We start from the raw sequence: 18,286 nt of genomic DNA, 5'->3' as shown, positions 1-18,286 counted from the left end.
CTTTTCACCATAAGTGTTTAATTTCCGACAAGAGAAAACCATAATGGGGAAGAAAAATGCACGCTACACACATTTGAGTAAGTGTGTGTGTGTGCACGTGTGTGTGCGCAGAGTGCATGTGCACATGTATGTGTGAATGTATGTGTAATTTCTGTTCATCTTATGATTGAAAGTCAAATCTCCTAAAATGATGACAGAAGAAACACACTTGAAAAGCACACACTCATCAAAAACATACTTTATTCACATATTCTTCATTGTTTTCCTCCAGAAAGAGAATTTTCTCAATGACAGAAGCAAATTGACACATTCCATGAACTAATTACAGAACAATATATAACACAAAGCTGTCATTCATGATAATTCGTCAAAACAAGAGTTTCGACTGACTTCATACTGAACTTTTCCAGGCCACAAACACAGGATCTTTTTCATCTTCTGACAGAGACATTCACATTAAACTGGGGAAACGACAGGGTAGAAGACGATATCATTTTCATCACAAATCAAGTGGCCAGAAAAAAATGGTCAAAAGAACATTTAAAACACAATCTAAAATACACCCCAACATACTTAACCACAAACTGAGTATGTGAAAAAAAAAAAAAGTTGGTTCATAACTGAAGATACATTGGATCAGATGTCTGAACAAACACAGATAGAGTGGATCTGAAGCCTGAACAAGCACAGATACAGTGGATCTGAGGTCTGAACAAGCACAGACACAATGGATCTGAGGTCTGAACAAGCACAGACACAATGGATCTGAGGTCTGAACAAGCACAGATTCAATGGATCTGAGGTCTGAACAAGCACAGACACAATGGATCTGAAGTCTGAACAAGCACAGACACAATGGATCTGAAGTCTGAACAGCCACAGATACAATGGATCTGAGGTCTGAAAAACCACGGATACAATGGATCTGAAGTCTGAACAGCCACAGATACAATGGATCTGAGGTCTGAACAAGCGCAGATACAATGGATCTGAGGTCTGAACAAGCGCAGATACAATGGATCTGAGGTCTGAACAAGCGCAGATACAATGGATCTGAAGCTTGAACAACCACAGATACAGTGGATCTGAAGTCTGAACAACCACAGATACAGTGGATCAGAAGCTTGAACCACCACAGATACAGTGGATCTGAACAACCACGGATGCAGTGAATCTTAAGTCTGAACAACCTTTTGTGGAGAAGAGGCTGAGGAATGTCAAGAGCTGCAGAGTCAGAAGTCTTAACCATTCCACCCAGCAACAATTTTCCTTCATCTTTCATGATGTTCATCTGGCGCTTGTCCAGGTATATGAATTAATCTAAAGGCCAAGTCTCTAGCTTGAAATGCCAGAGTGTGAATACAATACCTGGCCATGGAGAACACACAATGTTACTGAAGTTTCAAAACTCAGCTGTCTGTTATTCGGATGGGAAAGTGGCACCCCAGCAAAACTTGGAAGGAACTGGTAACTTCAACGCAATGAAGCATCCTGACAAATGCATTTGGTTATGCTGCTGTCAGGTATCTGCCTGGCAGATGTGGTGTAGCATTCACTGATTTGTCCAAACACAGTGACGCCTTCTTGAGAAACTGAAACTGAAGCATGCAGTGGTAGGGAAAGAAAACCCACATCTCTCATTGGAGAGAAACAGTGATAGAGAGAAGTGCATTTTGATTACAAACTCAAAGCAACTTCAGTTCAGTCAGTCGTTAACATCTACAACATTATCTTCATTTTTCCTATGACAACAACCACCATGGTTGCTTCCACAGAGCCACTCACTCTTTCACTGATGATACTTAAGAAGTCAAAGATACCCTCCCACCCCCCCTCCTTCAGGTGAACACACACTCACTCTCTCTTTCTCTGGCAACATATATATCAAAATGGAAAGCAAAATAACATACCAGTGAAAACAAAGTGACAACGCATGCGCACAAGTACACACAAAGACAACAAAGAAAACAATAAACGTTACACAAACTATTCACGAAAATGCTGCTAGTGGAGATCTGGCCACAGAAAACCCCCTCTTTAAAATCAATTTACTTAATAAAAATTATTTTCAAAAACAATATTTGATTAAAACTGTAGTTACAGTGCCAATTAAACTAAGAAATCTGTAATTCTTAGAGAGGAGTTCAGAGGCACAGCTGGACTGAAAAGTGAAGGTGATATTCGAAAGTGACTGTTTTATTAATAAAATGATTAATAGTATCAATCGATTTTTAAGACCACAGCCAGTATGACCAAGACAGATGATGACAAGAAAGACAAGAAGAAGGATATATATCCATCACTGCCCACCATTCATTAGCTTATATCCAGTCACAGTTCTTGCTGCTTATAAAATCATACTCATCTCTGAATTCCTTTCTTTTTTCTTTCTTTGCTTTTCCAACGCAATGAGTATTATTACAATACCAATAACCATATTGCTGTTACACTACTGATTCTACAAAAAAGTACAATTATCATTATACGTCCTTTGTCATATTATTGTTATTACATGTCCAGTTTTACACATAAAACCAAAAACACATACTCACATATGAAGTGTAAGTTCAATTGAAAAAAAACAACAGTGGAAACTCTCAATGTCTCCAAAACAAAAAACACAGAGATTGCAGTCCTGAAAACCCTTGTCAATACTTAATCAACTCAAGATATATGTACTGTCACACATGAATAAAAGCTCACTCATATATATACAGATACATAAGGAACAAGAACATTACATACCCCAATCTTTTTTTTTTTCCTACATAAAAAAAAAGTGACTAGACATTTTCACTAAATTTCCATGTTATTCAGAACCTAAACAACTTGCAAAACTTTAAAGAAACTAAACTCTTTGCAAGACAATAATTTGAAACAAAAGCACAGACAACAGACTTGATTCATAACTTAAGGGCTGATAATAGAAATACTGAAAAAGAGAAAAGGGAAAGGGAAGAAAGACTGGCATGTAAAGAGAGTGTGAGTAAGAAAGGCAGACAAAGAAAGTGAGGAAAGGAAAGAGAGGGGACCGCAAGCCAGACAGCCAGAACAAAAGTAATCTTTTAATCCTATTGCATTGGCAACCTTACCAGGACCTCAGTCTTCTTCCAAGGAAAAATGGCCTCCTCAGGTACACACAATTCTCTTAAGTTGCTGTCTACAAAACTTAAGCAATCATATCTGATCGAGGTATTCATCAGTTGTTATATTTTATTTTGCATGTCATTATGTGTGCACTATATATATGCACATGGCATGCAGCTATCCACTCTTGTACTGAATAATCAGGGGAAAGTCATTTGACACCAAGCTGTTAGCAAACGAACAAATGGTTCATGTGACATGCAGCTGTCCACTGTTGGATAATAAGGTAAAATCATGGAGGTACCATGCTCTTCTACACATGCTGTACATGCACTTGTGAGTCAAAAATAATAAAAATACAATCCTACCTTAACTTGCCTTGGTACTCTGACCATCACAGTAATCTACTGAAATGTCACATATGACATCAAACATGTGTCACCAACTGCACAATATTTTTTCAGACCAACTGATAAACGTAACTTCCACCACCACATGATTTGTGTTCACAGTGAAGAAATATATACACATTCATTGCTATTTACAAGGATATTCAGCGTAACCTTGAAAAATCATAAAATGATTCATACTGGTTGAAAACCCTTAGCTGGTGACATGTGCAGCAAGACATTCTTCCCAGCGATCTGACAAAATGTGCATGCCATTTCAGACTTCTCTTTTGAGTGAAGACAGTGTGCAGTGTCTTATTTGGCATAATCACTTAAGTTATTCTTTCAGACTTTTGAGGAAAAGTTTTGTTCACAATGTGTTGTCAAAAACTACCTCACTACAAGGTAGAAAGTTCCATCCTGTGTGTCACAGCTATGGACATTTACAGCCATAGCGTTTTACATTTCACACTGAAGCAATTTCTGATCAGCTAAAATGAACAAGAGGGTTAAAAGGAAATACTACATTTATGGGCTGCAACATGCAGTGACAGAGTAAAACCTGTTTACTGTCCTATCACATGCCAGAACTTTCTTCCCCTCCCCAAGGAATCCATTACTTCCCAGAAGATCCTGTTTCTCTCTTTCACTGAAACCTTACATACACAACCCTCCCAAAGAAAATGCATCCAACAATACAATATAGTTAAATAACCTTAAACATTCCATACATTTAAATTATATGCATCAAATCTGCTTTTCATGATCCCGTCAACATTTTGCATCTCACTGAACACTCCATGCCATTCAAACGCTGTGGCAACAAATATTCACATTTGTCAGTGAAGCTCGCATTTCATTCAATATCTGAACACCAATAATGAATGTACAGCCATACATGGCTGTGTTGTAACAATACATACACAAGTCACATAACTGGAATATTATAAGTATGTTTACATCAGTCTTGAAGTTTAATTCTTTTTACAAGTACTTCCTTTACCTCCACTTTCAATTTGTGATATGGTGGCAACAGGATAGGGGGAGGTGGGGGATGGACAAAAATAAAAAGCGGAAAGAATAATAAACAATAAAAGAATATTGCACAACCTGGACAATGAATTAAAATTTCAAGACACAGACAAATAATATTTCAAATAACCAATTAACCTTGCAGTAACTTCAAGCAGAACGCTCTACAAAATTATTCAGACATGTAAACTGACATGAAAAAAAATTCTCAAAATAAAACACAAACTATGCACAGTTCTGGCAAGTATTTCTACTTGTTCTGTTTCAAAAACAAGTCACTGGAACAAATGAGATGCTTGCCTGATGGTGAAACCAGCTACCGGTGGTAAAAAGAAAGAACTTGCTTTATTACTGCTATCTATGTTCTGATCATTTTGAACAAAGTAAAAATGGTATGTTCTGACAATGCACCCAGATTACAGTACTTGACATGAACTGATGATCATTCTCTGTCGCATTTCACACAGCTTGTTCATTTTTCTAAAGCGCAGAAACTGGTTACTCCTTGTTTCTTTGCAAATGATATGATAAACAGATATATGTCTTATACAAGAGACAATCGTGCTATGATGAAAAGATTTTTAAAATATTCATTCACTTCTTCTATCACAACCAAGGTTTTTGAACGATTTTGTTCACTGACACCCATGAACATTATGCACGTTCCTTTCAGTGATGTGTGGCACATTCAGATTTTTTAGCATCTTCAGGAACTGGACCAATCTTAAACTGGTTCAGGCAATGTGCTGAACTGGTCTGCTGGAACTATGATAAATGTGTATATCAGGCATCTGCACCATACCTCCTCATGTCTCATATCTAAAACTTCCTTTTTCATGCAGATGTAGGGTGGCTTATATGGATCAGCTTGGTCCTTGAAACTGAAATCAATCTGGAGAATTGTTATTCAAAACTGAACACTTTCAGAATTCATGTCACATGAACAAGGCACCATGTATGAAAATGCTCCAACAAATAACCTTTCTTAAGATCTGCATTTGGTATAAAAATATCATGAATGTTATAGCTTAAAAGTGCTGCGTAACCTTTACAATTTAGAAAAAAATGTATAGAACAATAAAAGAAAGAAAATAACCAAACAAAAAAACAAACAACAACAAAATAAAAAACTTAAAAAGTAGAACAAATAACCTTTACAAAGTCACACATCTCAAGCACTGACACATACACTCATCTCTTAACAATCTCAAAGTGTGTTTCATGCAAACACACAGACATAAAAGCATTTCTTCACTCAACAGATTCAGATGCACAAAAACAACTAATCAAACCAAACAAAAACACAAAAGAATCACAATTCCATAAAGTACAAACATTTTCTGCAGATCTGTCCATGTCTCAGATGTTCCACATCACATCAACTGTACAAGGTTCTCTGTGTCTGAAGGATAGGTCCACACATGTCGGAGCTGTTCTGACAATTGTGGATTGCCAACGTCGCTGTGTCCATGATGCCGATGATGTTGATGATAAGGATGAGGGCTATGCTAAGAGTCAACAGCTGTTGTTTCAATTAGATGATCAGCACACAATGACTTCAGGCAGGGTCTGGATTAGCTCTCATTGGCCAGAATGGTAATGCACAGACGACGCTCGGGCCAGCTAAACGTTCGGGGACACATAATCTGAAAACAGATAACTTCATGGTAAAGAAACCCTAAAACACATAGATCTAGAAATGACAATCTTTTTTCCGTCAGTAGGAAAATGTCTATCCCAGTTTATTTCAATGCTCTGCTCTGTTCATGTCATGCAAATTACGGTGACTGACACACCAAAAAGCAACAACTACTTTGTTTCCATCTCATGCATTTGAAATATAAGCCAGATTTTCCTCAGTCTTGTGGATAGGACATTATTCTCAACTCTAGGGAAATCATTATGAAAGGAAGCGTAGAGTACAGCCTTGTCATGTAGCCCTAAACTTAATGGACCCCTATAGCATCATCATCACCATCATGATGCTTATTTAGTACCAAGGAAGAAAAGAGTCTCCCAAAATCTGTGGCCTTTCATGCCCTGCTCTCATGGTGACCTCAGTTTCAATTACCCCTCTCCACTTCTAAGCTTGGGGTGAGTTCTGACAAGTCTTTTGTGTTTACAGATACATTGGGGATTATTGTTGGTGGGACGTGGAGGTAGTCTCTCTCTGGGGAGATGCTCACTCACTGATTTTTGTCACCAGTAGGCGGCTTGGTAGGTGGTGTCTCAAGTACATTAAAGAACATGCAGTACTACATGTTAAATCAGAACAGGCACTACTGAACACCACTGAACTGACTTAGCAGCAGAGCAGGATAGTGGCGCTTCACTAGGGGCAAGCTGCTGTGGTGTGTGTCCGTTTGTTTTTCATCTGTGGTGACTGGATGTCTGTGACTTGCTCCCTTCAGCAAGAGTGGTGTCAGTGATCTGTGTGTGTGTCATGATTCTGAAAAAGGATTTTATACGATTTGTGCTGACTGTGATTCTTTTATTTAACATGAGTAGTATGTTGGCTTGGTCTTTCCCAATTGAAAATGGTGGCCATTGAGGTACAGGTACTGTACGTTTGACATATACCCATGATACTCTGCTACTTCTGCAGTCTGTTTGTAACTGTCTTCCCTCAAACTATGAACACTTCCCCACAGACATAAAAACAGTAACGACAGTAGTGACCACAGAACTGGCAAATGATGTACATGGAAGAGAGGAAAGAGAGGAGGAGTAAAAAGGAGACTAAGACAGAACAAGTCCCAGTGCCCACGATCACTGCCCACGATCATTTTATCATATGCTCATTCTATTTGGCCAAAAGTAAGAAATCTTAACTTTGAAGAACTGCACGCCAATGCCACTTTTATGAGTGATTACAGAGACTCTTGTTTAATGTGTCTTACAGAAACATGGCTCTGTGATAAAATCAGTGATGACATTCTTAACATTGAAGGATTTGGATATCCTTTCAGAACAGACAGAGATTTTAATATGACAGGCAAAAAACAAGGTGGTGGCATGTGCCTGTACATCAAAGAAAACTGGTGTGACAAGTCTAGTGTGATAGTGCGAAAACAGCTGCGCACACCCGATGTTGAGCTGTTGTCCCTGTCACCACAGCCACGGTATCTGCCCTGGGAATTTGGCCAGATCTTCGCCACAGTTTGCTATGTTCTGCCTTCCGCTTGAGTTTCACGTGCTGCCTCGGAGATCACCGACACTATCTGTTCCCTGCAACTTATATCGCCCGACGCCCCACGTCTTGGTGACTTTTTTACCCTCTTTCAAACTGTATGTTACATGTGAAACCCGTAAAAATGAAACACTGGACCTTTGCTACGGAAACATCCCTCATGCTTACAAATCAGTTTTTCCTCCTTATGGCACCTCAGATCATAACACAATCCATTTACTTCCATCTTACAGACCTAAAATACAAAGAGAACCAATCACATAGAAGTGTGTGAAAGTGTGGATGCCTGAGAGTGTGGAAGAACTGAAAGGCTGTTTTGAATGAACTGAATGGAAAACTCTGCTGGATTCATGTGAGTAATAAGAAACTCTAGGGAGGGGTGGACAGTAAAAGGTCTTCAGAGAAGACTGTTAATGAATCCATTGATGTTGTATCAGCTTATATATATATCTTTTTGTGAAGACATGACTGTTCCTAAGAAAACATCAAAATTTGTCCAAACAACAAGCCCTGGGTATCAAAGGCCGTTAAATCTACTCTGAACGAAAAGAAAATTGCTTTTCAGAGCGGCAATAGAACTCTGAAGAAATCTGTACAAAGCAAGCTAAAAAAAGAACTAATCAAACCAAACAAAAGGAATCTAAACAAGCCTATAACAAGAAGATAGAAAAGCGGTTTGAAAGAGGCAGTATGGCTTGATACATGGAAAGGTCTAAAATTACTTTCTGGACAGTATAAGACGCAGGTGGCATCACCAATGCCATGTGATGAACAAAAACATTTTTCAGAGAAGCTTAATGAATTCTATTGTCATTCTGAATGCGAAGACTTGAAAAATACTTAGCAAAAGTATTCGCTGACCTTCAGATAAATGCTTTTCATGATGAAAATTATGTTGTTGAATCCTGTGTTGTTGAATTTGTGTTTAAAAAACTGCATGTGAAAAAAGCAACTGGTCCTGATGAAATCTGTGGTCGTCTTTTGAAGATGTGTGCCTCACAGTTATGTGGTGTTTTTAGCAGCCTATACACTGGGTCTTTAAAAGATTGTTGTGTTCTTGACCTAAGGAAGAAATCAATTAATCGCCCTGTCCTAAAAAACAAAAGACCTGTCTCCTTGAATGACTATTGCCCCATTGCCCTTACCCCAATTGTGATGAAGTGCTTTGAATGAATAATCCTCAAATACATCCGGTCATACACAGCTCCACACAATGATCAACATATGTTTGCATACAGATCCAATCGAAGTACTACCGATGTGACACTCACTCTCCTTTCACACGCATGCACCCACCTTGAGAAACCAAATTCGTTTGTTCGTATTCTGTTCATAGATTTTTCTTCTGCTTTCAATACCATACAACCACTTCTGATGGTATTGAAGCTTTTTTCCCCTTAACTTTTGTCCAAAGCTCATTCTATGGATCACCAAATTCCACGTTAACAGAACCCAGTCTGTCCGTTTTCTTCAAGCTCTTTCCTCCTGTCCTGTCCACATTATACACCAACAACTGCACTGGAACAGACACAACATTCTGTAGGTCCCCTCTGGTGTGCAGCATCCTGGTGACCAAACACTTATAGTTCCCTGTGGGTTGTCAATGCAGGGACTGTGACAGCTGAACCCAGGCCATATGTGCTAATGTTTCAGAACAAGAAATGTGGGAGTAATGACAATGGAAATGGTGCACAGGATGTGGTAGCTAAAAAACAAAAAACAAAAAAACCCCTGCCATTTTCCCCCTCTTTCAGCAAAATCCTCACCTCATCAGGGTACGCCAGTTCCTCCAGGTCAGCGATCATTTCTTCCATGAAGTCATCACGGATGAGCACCTGCAGCCAGGTGCCGTGGGCAGCAAAGGGGTGTTCCTCATCAGTGATGGAGCCTACCACGCTCGGCGACACCAACGTCACAGCTACGTCGTTTGTCACGCTTTTGAAGGTGAAGTGACGACCATGCTTTAATCGCCCCCTGCAGTTCAGAGGCCAAAAAAAAAACCCCAGGTTAACATTAGCTGTGTCAGCTAACTGATTCTTTCATTACGGCAGGAACAAAGATGCTGAAATAAGGCAGTTTGTTCATTAGTTTTAATACGCAATTAAATAATGCAGTTTATCTGAATTTTGATATATTCACTGAAGCAGAAACAAAGACACTGGTCTAACCATGTGATTAAATTATGCGGTTAATCAGCATTACCAAAGTGGACGGAATGCATATACAATCAGCCATTACAAAAATAATGTTGATCACCAAAATATTACCTATCATTTATAACACTGATCTGTCATAAAAAATCTGCGACAGTTGATGCAATTTTTCACCATATTAGATGCAGTACAACAACATTTGCATTAGAGAAGGGGCACAGAAAACAACAGGTCTAAAATAACTTCATTCACCTGAGTGCCAAAGGTAACAGTGCACCAGCTTCCAGGTTAAATTTGAGGTGAACAGACTCCAGTGTGCGGGTTCTGATCAGCTCTGTGGGGCCCTCAGAGCTTGTTGTACTGTCAAATGACTCTTTCCGTGAGTGACGCTGCCGTCTGAAGATGGGAGAAAAAGACAATTTGTTCAGCATGAAAATAAAAGCATGTGTGTGCAATGTATGATACTGCATACATACAACCATCCACACCTGAATGCAAGCCAGTCTGCACAATGCAACATATCAGCACAATAACACAGACTGACTCTCATAATGAATGGCGACCTAACTTGCACATTTGTGTGACTTCAGTGGCACCTTGAATCCAATTTTCCTGACTGTTAGCTGTAGCATTTCACCATAATCAATATCAATAACAAAATGAACAAAAGTCAGATCTGCTGTCAGACATTCAGCAATCTTAAAGACATTTCTTCCCTTCTGCAAACCAAAGCATCTTGAATTCCGTTACCTGTTAACTGAACCAGAGACCAAAACATATAACAAGGATTCAACACACAGGAAATAGAACCATGGAAATAACTGCCTTTTAACACTTTCCTTGAGTTGTTTACTATCACAAAGGTCAGAATACTCGAAATGACGACTTTACCACCCTACATACAACTGGTATAGTGGCACTGATTCAGATAAAATGTCTGCTTCAATTCAAAAGATATGCTGTATTATCATATATCATTTTCTAGTCTTTATCAGCTCTTAAGAAATCTGAGAACAAAAATCAGTCTCACTTACGTTTGCTCATTGTCATTTCCATCACTGGACTGAACATTGGTTCTTGTGCTGCTTAAACCCTTCTGCAATGCTGTTTTGATCTGTTCTGATTCTGAAACAAAACAATGAAGAATGATGGTTAATTAATGTAAAATTTTCAGAATTATTAAAAAACCCAAAAAACAACAACAAAACAACAACAACAACAACAAAAAGTGGAAAGTATAGATTGCACACATTTATGAGTTGTTCTGATTACTTTGTCATATCAATGTTCAACTGGGAAAAGTGGAAAGATAAATTTGTTTTTATTCTAGAAAATTAAGTTTAAGCAAACAAAAATTAAGAAAAAGTGATAACACAAAACACAAGCACTATACACAACACATACCATTCAGTAAATCAAACAATACACATCACACACTCACTGCTGACTTGAGACTTGGGATGAGGTGAAAGAGAAACAAACAAACAAACAAAAAACCCCCAACAAACACAAAACAAAAAACTGGAGGAGGAATTCATAATAATACTTTTAAAATACAAATATTCTCAGCAACATTTAAAAAACAGAGCTTGCTTGGGTGAAGCGAGATGGCCTGCTTCCAGTGCTGATCCACTACCCCCTTACCACTGTCGGTGATCTGCCGTCTGTCCGAGTCACGGCTGCCCCTTCTGTGCCCTGTGCTGCTATTCTCCTTATCTTCGTCGCTGTACGTGCTGTGTGTGTCGTTCTCCCCTGGCTCGTCCCAGCAACAGCGACTGCTGACACCACTAAGGTTGGACCCCTCCTGTTCTATACCCTGCTCCACCCGATCCTGCACACATATCACTTCATTACAACTCCCTTGATTTTTTGTTTGTTTTGGTATCATAAATTCTAGACACTACTCATGAAGAAACATTACACAACAAGAATTGATAGTCTGCAATGAGGTAAGCACTTCTCACAGAAGCCAGCAGTAGATCACACAAAACATCACAGGCCTCTTGGTGGGGGTCATATAGACTAGCTAATTTCTAATCAAATTTTTAGATGTTGCACTGGGGAGGTAAAAGAAAATGCTTTCATAAAGTGAACAAAAACAGTCAACTCTAAATTTTCTGCCATCTAAAAACAGAAAAGTTGTAAACATTCAGAAAAATGTAGTTTATAAACAATCAATCATTTATTTATTTATTTTTTTTTTTTTTTTTTTTTTTAAACAAGCAATCAACATTTTGTTTTGTCAAATGCAATATCACTTCTAATTATTTAACAGATATGCTGGTTCATTAAAAAGTTCCAGCAATTATTTGATAATAGCTGTCCAATTCTGACACATCAAAAAGGAGCCAGCAATTATTTGATAATAGCTGTCCACTTCTGACACATGACAGTTCTCTGATTAAAAAAAAGAAGTCAAGCAATCTATATTCTTATCAAATACAGCATAATTTGCTAAGAAATATGATGACCAAAGCCAAACAACACACCCACACAATAAGCACAAGATGTTAATGGCTTCCATTTCAGTCCACATTCAGATCTCAACCAACCTGTAAGTGTGGATCAAGTTCAAATATCGTTTCACCCCTCCGCATATCTGTCACCAGCCAAGGACCCCCTGCCCTGCAACAGCAATGCACTCCTGGTGTTACAGTCAACCTGCGGTGGTCAAGGCATTCCAAGCTCACAGACACAATAAATCTAAGGCTCAGATTCACGTACCCTGCATTAGAAATCAACCTGCAATGGCAGAACTACACAAGCACACATATTCAATACATCCATGCAATGATCACACATAATGTTCTTAATAGCATACTCTTGCTTGATCAGAGATATGGGAAGCCACCAAGAGCATCAGCTATAAAAAAAAAAAAAAAAAAAAAAAAAAAAAATTCCAGGTCAGTTGTCTCTGGAGAATTCTGATTATAATCAGAATTTTTTTGTTTGTTTATTTGGTCAAACATCATATATAACACTGTGGTGCAGAAAAGAACCTCCATGCTGGATATTACTGAAATCAAGCTAAGAAGATGCGCTCGATACAACATGATTTGAGAAGGCCACCACATGCCCTTACTTTGCTGAACATCGAATGTAAACAGACTGTGAGAAAGACCAAGAGAGACATGGCCCAGGACAGTTAAAAAAGAACTGATCAGAATAGCCATGCAGTAGGGAAGCTAGCCAAAATAGCACAAGACAGGCAGCAATGGAGATCTCGGGAGGCAGCCTTATGTACCACAGACACAGACAGGATTAAGTGTGATCACACACCTCATGGCATGATCTGTCTGCAACAACAAAGGCGAAAAATACATCGAGTTCAGCCTTGTACTGACCAAATATTTGGCATCCTTGTTACTTACCAGCTGCCTATCATCAAACAAAACAAACAAAAAAAAAAAGAAAAAAAAAAAGAAAAAAAAAAAGAATAATAATATTTCAATCTTTTTCAAAAGAAAAATCTTAAAAATTACAACCACCAATGAAAAGCACTCAATGAGCCATTATTTTGTTTTGAAAAGATTGAAAAGGATATAACAACAAAAACCACTAAAATACACTCACGTTGGCTTTGATCGAAGAAGTTCAATGACACCTGGGCCATTCCAATGTTGAGCTGCTTTCAACTCTTCTTCACACACACCCACAATCTGCACACACAGAGAAAAAAAACGATTTTGACAATGGTGAAGATGATGATAATACTTGTAGTAGGGGAGTGTGATCATGTGTGCGTGCTTGTACATTGGCATGAGTATACATGAATTTCTATTCAAGCATATATTCATTCATTCTGCATTCCTACAGTAGTGCTCATTACAATGATAATAACACCAATGTCTAAAAATAAAATCTGAAAACTATAATGGAATCTGAAGATACTATACAACACATGCAGTGTAAAAGATTAAATGCATTAGTTGACCCGCAATAGTCATTTACTAACACTGTCAATGTTTTTCTATAAAAATATATAGTATTTTATGAATTGTCATATCTATTTCTGCCACTGAATAAAGAAGGAAGAGACAAATAGCAATATTACTAATCTATAAGTGAATGGAAACAAATACATCCAAAATAGATACAGTGTACATCATGAGCACAAGGGGAAAATGTTGGCCGTTTACAAAACCTTCATCACACATAACTGTGCTAATCATTTCCATGCATAGAGCTGTCTGTCACACCTGAATAAAGTTGACAGTTCCGAAAGGTGAGGTGATTGGCTGCAGTTGAGCGTCTTCTGTCATCAGCATATGCTGCACCCTGGACTCTGTTCCGTCCAAAGGAGTGTGCCATGATACGTGATCACCACTGCACAGCACATTTTCTGAACACAGACACAAATCACCATGGTAAGACACTGTCATCATTACACCAATCTAACTGAAATTGTAAGAACCCCCCCAAAACCGAGTATGGCTGCTTACATGGTGGGTAAAAATGGTCAGACATGAGAAAGCCCACTCATACAAGTGAATGTGAGAGCTGCATCCCATGAATGTAGAAGAAGAATCATACGCTGGCACCTTTTTATTAAAATTATCATTTTTTAAATGACAGATCCAATATGAGCAACACAAGTATAAACCATTACTTTGTGTCAAGTTTTAGCTTGACTGATTAAGACATTATGAGGATTTTCAGTCAAGAAATTTAGATCTGCACTGTGGTCCAGAACAGACTGACTAACAGACCTATCAACCAACAAAGTGAATTTCCCCCCAAACTAACCATGTTTTTCTTTGACAGACTCCCACATCTCACATCAGTGATCACACTCATTTATATATTTGTGTACATGTATAAACACTTACAAGCATAAACACATGTACACACACAGCAGATTGTGAAACTCACCTGACTGAAACACATATCTGGCCAGTGCCTGCATCAGTGCAGCAGGCCAGGTGGGAGGGTTGGTTTCCTCAGGTTCTCTCTTCAGACGCATAGTTAGTTCAAACCCAAAACCACTGGGCCCATCTGGCGTTCCTCCCATGCTGCAAAAAACAACAGAACGTGTGCTACATTTCTGTGTGAACGGTTCTTCTCCTCATGTCTAGAATATCACATCTCCTAGTAAAAAGAAATTGTACTTTCTTTCACAACAAATCAAACTTTCTTCCTGCTTCTCTTCACTCTGTTACTGCTTAAAGCCCAGCTAACTGTGAAGGCCATCTCAGGGCTGTCAACACTTCAAAACGCTTTCTGTGATCAGAATATGCCAACAAAGTCCACCCCTACACATAATAGCTGGGACATAAAAACGTGTAAATATTGGGAAATTCATCTGCACCACTAAACTCATAATTTACTTAAATACCATGACATTCATCTTCGCCAGATTGACTCATTAACACAAATATTGTGACATTCATCTACACCACTTACTCTTTAACACAACTATTGGAACATTCATCTACACTGCCTAACTAATTACCCCAAATATTGGGATAATCCTCAACACAAGAAGACTAATCATTACAAATAATATACTGTGCTGGTCACCAACAGATGGCCATCCCCTTCCAAAATTAAAACATTTTAATTTAAGGATTAGGTTACCACTGGAACAAGGTCAGACCCATCTTCATAAAAGGAAATAAATTTGGTAGAAGAATTACAGATTCTATACAGAACTCACTCGTGCACTCTGCCGTCTCCGTGAAGGTCTGAGAAGCCGAATGTAATGTAGTGCCAGTGCGGAGGAATCTGTCGTGCAGGGTCCCCAGGGTTGGAATACATACTGATGTAGTCTAAGGGGTCTGGGCCTCCTAACCTGTTGGGACACACAAAACACAGCTTGAAACCACATGCTGGTCTCTCCATTCTCTTCCACAGCAGCCAAACAAGGTGTCTGCCATAACTCAATTCAGTTTTACAGCAGTAAACTGAGGTCAGGTGTTTGTTGTCTGATTGCAGGGTTTAGTTCTCCAAAGCAGTTCAATCAAAATGGACAGAACATGTCAAAACAAGAATATGTTATAAAAAGCACCTGTTCTTGTTATAGCTTCAACCTGCAGCACACAGTCACATCAGGGCTGGAGGAAATGTAGTTAAAAATGTCCAAAGCAATAATAAATGAAGAAGAAAATTGGACCCATTGCTTTTCCATTACTTAGCATATAATTCCAACTAACGACCATGAAAACTAAAAAGAAAAAAAAAACACACCCACCCAAAAACAATCGCAGACAGAAAAAAAAAGGGGGGGGGGGGGTAGATTTATGTCACAGAAGGGTCCTCAGGTGAGAATATTACTGATAGAAGAAGGGGGCCCCTGGCATCCCCAAAGAGGAAAAGCAAATCTTCCTTCAGCTCTTACAAGCAGTACTTAATAGTAGAATGTCAAAAATAGAGTTTTCCCCAGCCACAAAATGACCATTTAGCATTAAGGTATATTTGAACATATACTGTTTAATTCTTTCGATACAGGATCAACATACACAAAACAAGTTTGCATTGAGTGAACACTAGTCAAAAACATGAGTACTGAAGAATGATTAGAAAATGTAGTTGCATGAACACTACAGACAGAAAAGAAGTAGCACTGAGAAAATGATGTGAAAATATCACAACTTTAAGTTGAATAACACTTAGCATATAATGATTAACTCTCTCCATACGAACGGCGAAAGAGACGACGTCAACAGCGTTTCACCCCAATAACCACCATCAAAATATTACCAGCGGAAGGCTCTTACACTGAAGAGGTGAATGTTGACAAAGAATACCACAATTCTGACGACGGAAACTAAAGGCTGGGTCATTGAGACACCCACTGGAAATCCGAGGGGTCTGTGTAGAGGAGAAGAGAGGACTGGCCGTACTGAGTGAGTTAAAACAGGAATGCACCTGCATATCCACATACACACATATAATATATATTTACAAATGTATATGTATAGATCCAGCGACAACAAAGCAGACACATTGCCTCAGCTTCAAAACCAGAAGGAAATTCAAGTGTACAGGACATCTCAGTCAATGGCTTCCCTTTGACCCTTTTAACATTAGTCCACTACACAAACTTACTACTGTAGCTACCATATAATCTCAGAACTAAAAAAAAGAAGTTTGTATATTTCAAAATGATGGCAAACTTAATGACAGAAACCTCTGTAACAAGTTTTAGACCATTTAATTTCTATTATTTATCTTAAAAAAATCAGTGTGTGTGTGTGTGTGTGTGTGAATGTGTGTGAGAGAGAGAGAGAGAGAGAGAGAGAGAGAGAGAGAGAGAGAGTTCGTGTGTGTGTGTGTGAGTGTGTGTGTGTGTGTGTGTGTGTGTGTGTGTGTGTGTTGTGTGTGTGTGTATTGTGTGAGTGTGTGTTGTGTGTGTGTGCTCTCTTGAAAAACAAATTTATTTCAGCTGATATTCTTCTAAAAAGCACACCTGACACACTGAACTCCTTTGTATCATGACCCATACAGCAAGCAAGCTGGAGCTAAAATTGTTAAAAAAACACAAAAAAACAACCCCCCCCCCCCACCTATATCACCAAGTGTGACTGAAACCACGGGTGCTGGTATGTGGTTTTACACTCTAGTCTCTTGTGGCATGACACACATCCAGAAAGTTCCACCCCCACAGGGGGTAAGGGGGTGTGGTGGTGGTGGGGTGATGGTAGTGGTAGTACAAGGGGCAGTATAGTTAATGTCATTAGATAACAGCCGTCAATCATGGGGGTCTTTTCTCACCTCCTGGGACTAAGCAGGGGATCGCTCAGTAGTGTGAGCAGTGGGTAAAGTAAATCCCAAACAAGGCAGCCGACCAGACAGGGGGACTGATAATATTGATCTGACTCCAGGTGGGGGTTTGCGGTGAGACCACAGTGTTCAGAAAGATGGGGGTGGGGGATTGGGGTGGGGGATTGGGGTGGGAGTGGGGGTGAGGGGGCAGCCTGCCGTGGTCTAAAGGGATAAGGTGGTGGAGTGTTGTCCAAGGGCTGTGGTTACTTCACTGTGGTGTCCTGAGTCAAGACTCACTCTTCATAGTTAGTGAATCAAAAGGGAAATTATAGAGTCAGCATGGAACAAGGCACACATGAACTGATTTTTTTAAAAAGGAAACAACAAAAAGGGAAAGACAAAAAATGAAAATAAAAAACCAACAAAAAACAACCACCCTATTCAACTCACCACATACACAAAGTGCATGGGCACACTACACACACATATGCGCAAACATGTATGCACACACTATTTTCCTATAAGAGGTAGGTGTGTGTGTGTGTGTGTGTGTGTGTGTGTGTGTGTGTGTGTGTGTGTGTGTGTGTGTGTGTGTTGCAAAGAAAAGGTTTTTCAACCATTTTCTTCAATCAAATAACTTTTTTTTTCATCATAATTTGCAATTTCATTTTTTAAAATTCTGATCAAGGAAATAACAGGATTTGCAATAACTAAACAATTCTTAAAACAGT

At 38.9% G+C, this 18,286-nt stretch overlaps 1 protein-coding gene across 1 annotated transcript in view; it reads right to left on the bottom strand.

Moving 5' to 3' along the window:
- Positions 1 to 222: 222 nt before the first annotated feature.
- LOC143298054 (suppressor of fused homolog) overlaps positions 223 to 18,286 on the bottom strand; it is a 29,889-nt gene continuing 11,825 nt past the window's right edge. The window contains exons 2-11 of the mRNA XM_076610725.1: positions 15,508 to 15,642; positions 14,724 to 14,863; positions 14,051 to 14,193; positions 13,425 to 13,510; positions 12,404 to 12,476; positions 11,496 to 11,682; positions 10,886 to 10,976; positions 10,104 to 10,247; positions 9,465 to 9,672; positions 223 to 6,154 (exon numbers count right to left, since the gene is read on the bottom strand). Of these exons, the coding sequence (XP_076466840.1) occupies positions 6,083 to 6,154; positions 9,465 to 9,672; positions 10,104 to 10,247; positions 10,886 to 10,976; positions 11,496 to 11,682; positions 12,404 to 12,476; positions 13,425 to 13,510; positions 14,051 to 14,193; positions 14,724 to 14,863; positions 15,508 to 15,642 (1,279 nt within the window). The 3' untranslated portion in view covers positions 223 to 6,082. The remainder of the gene's footprint in view (positions 6,155 to 9,464; positions 9,673 to 10,103; positions 10,248 to 10,885; positions 10,977 to 11,495; positions 11,683 to 12,403; positions 12,477 to 13,424; positions 13,511 to 14,050; positions 14,194 to 14,723; positions 14,864 to 15,507; positions 15,643 to 18,286) is intronic.

This window comes from Babylonia areolata, chromosome 2 (genome assembly GCF_041734735.1).
Source record: "Babylonia areolata isolate BAREFJ2019XMU chromosome 2, ASM4173473v1, whole genome shotgun sequence".
Classification (NCBI taxonomy): domain Eukaryota; kingdom Metazoa; phylum Mollusca; class Gastropoda; order Neogastropoda; family Buccinidae; genus Babylonia; species Babylonia areolata.
Note: the sequence above shows the minus strand (reverse complement) of the source record. Positions and strands in the feature narration are given on the sequence as shown.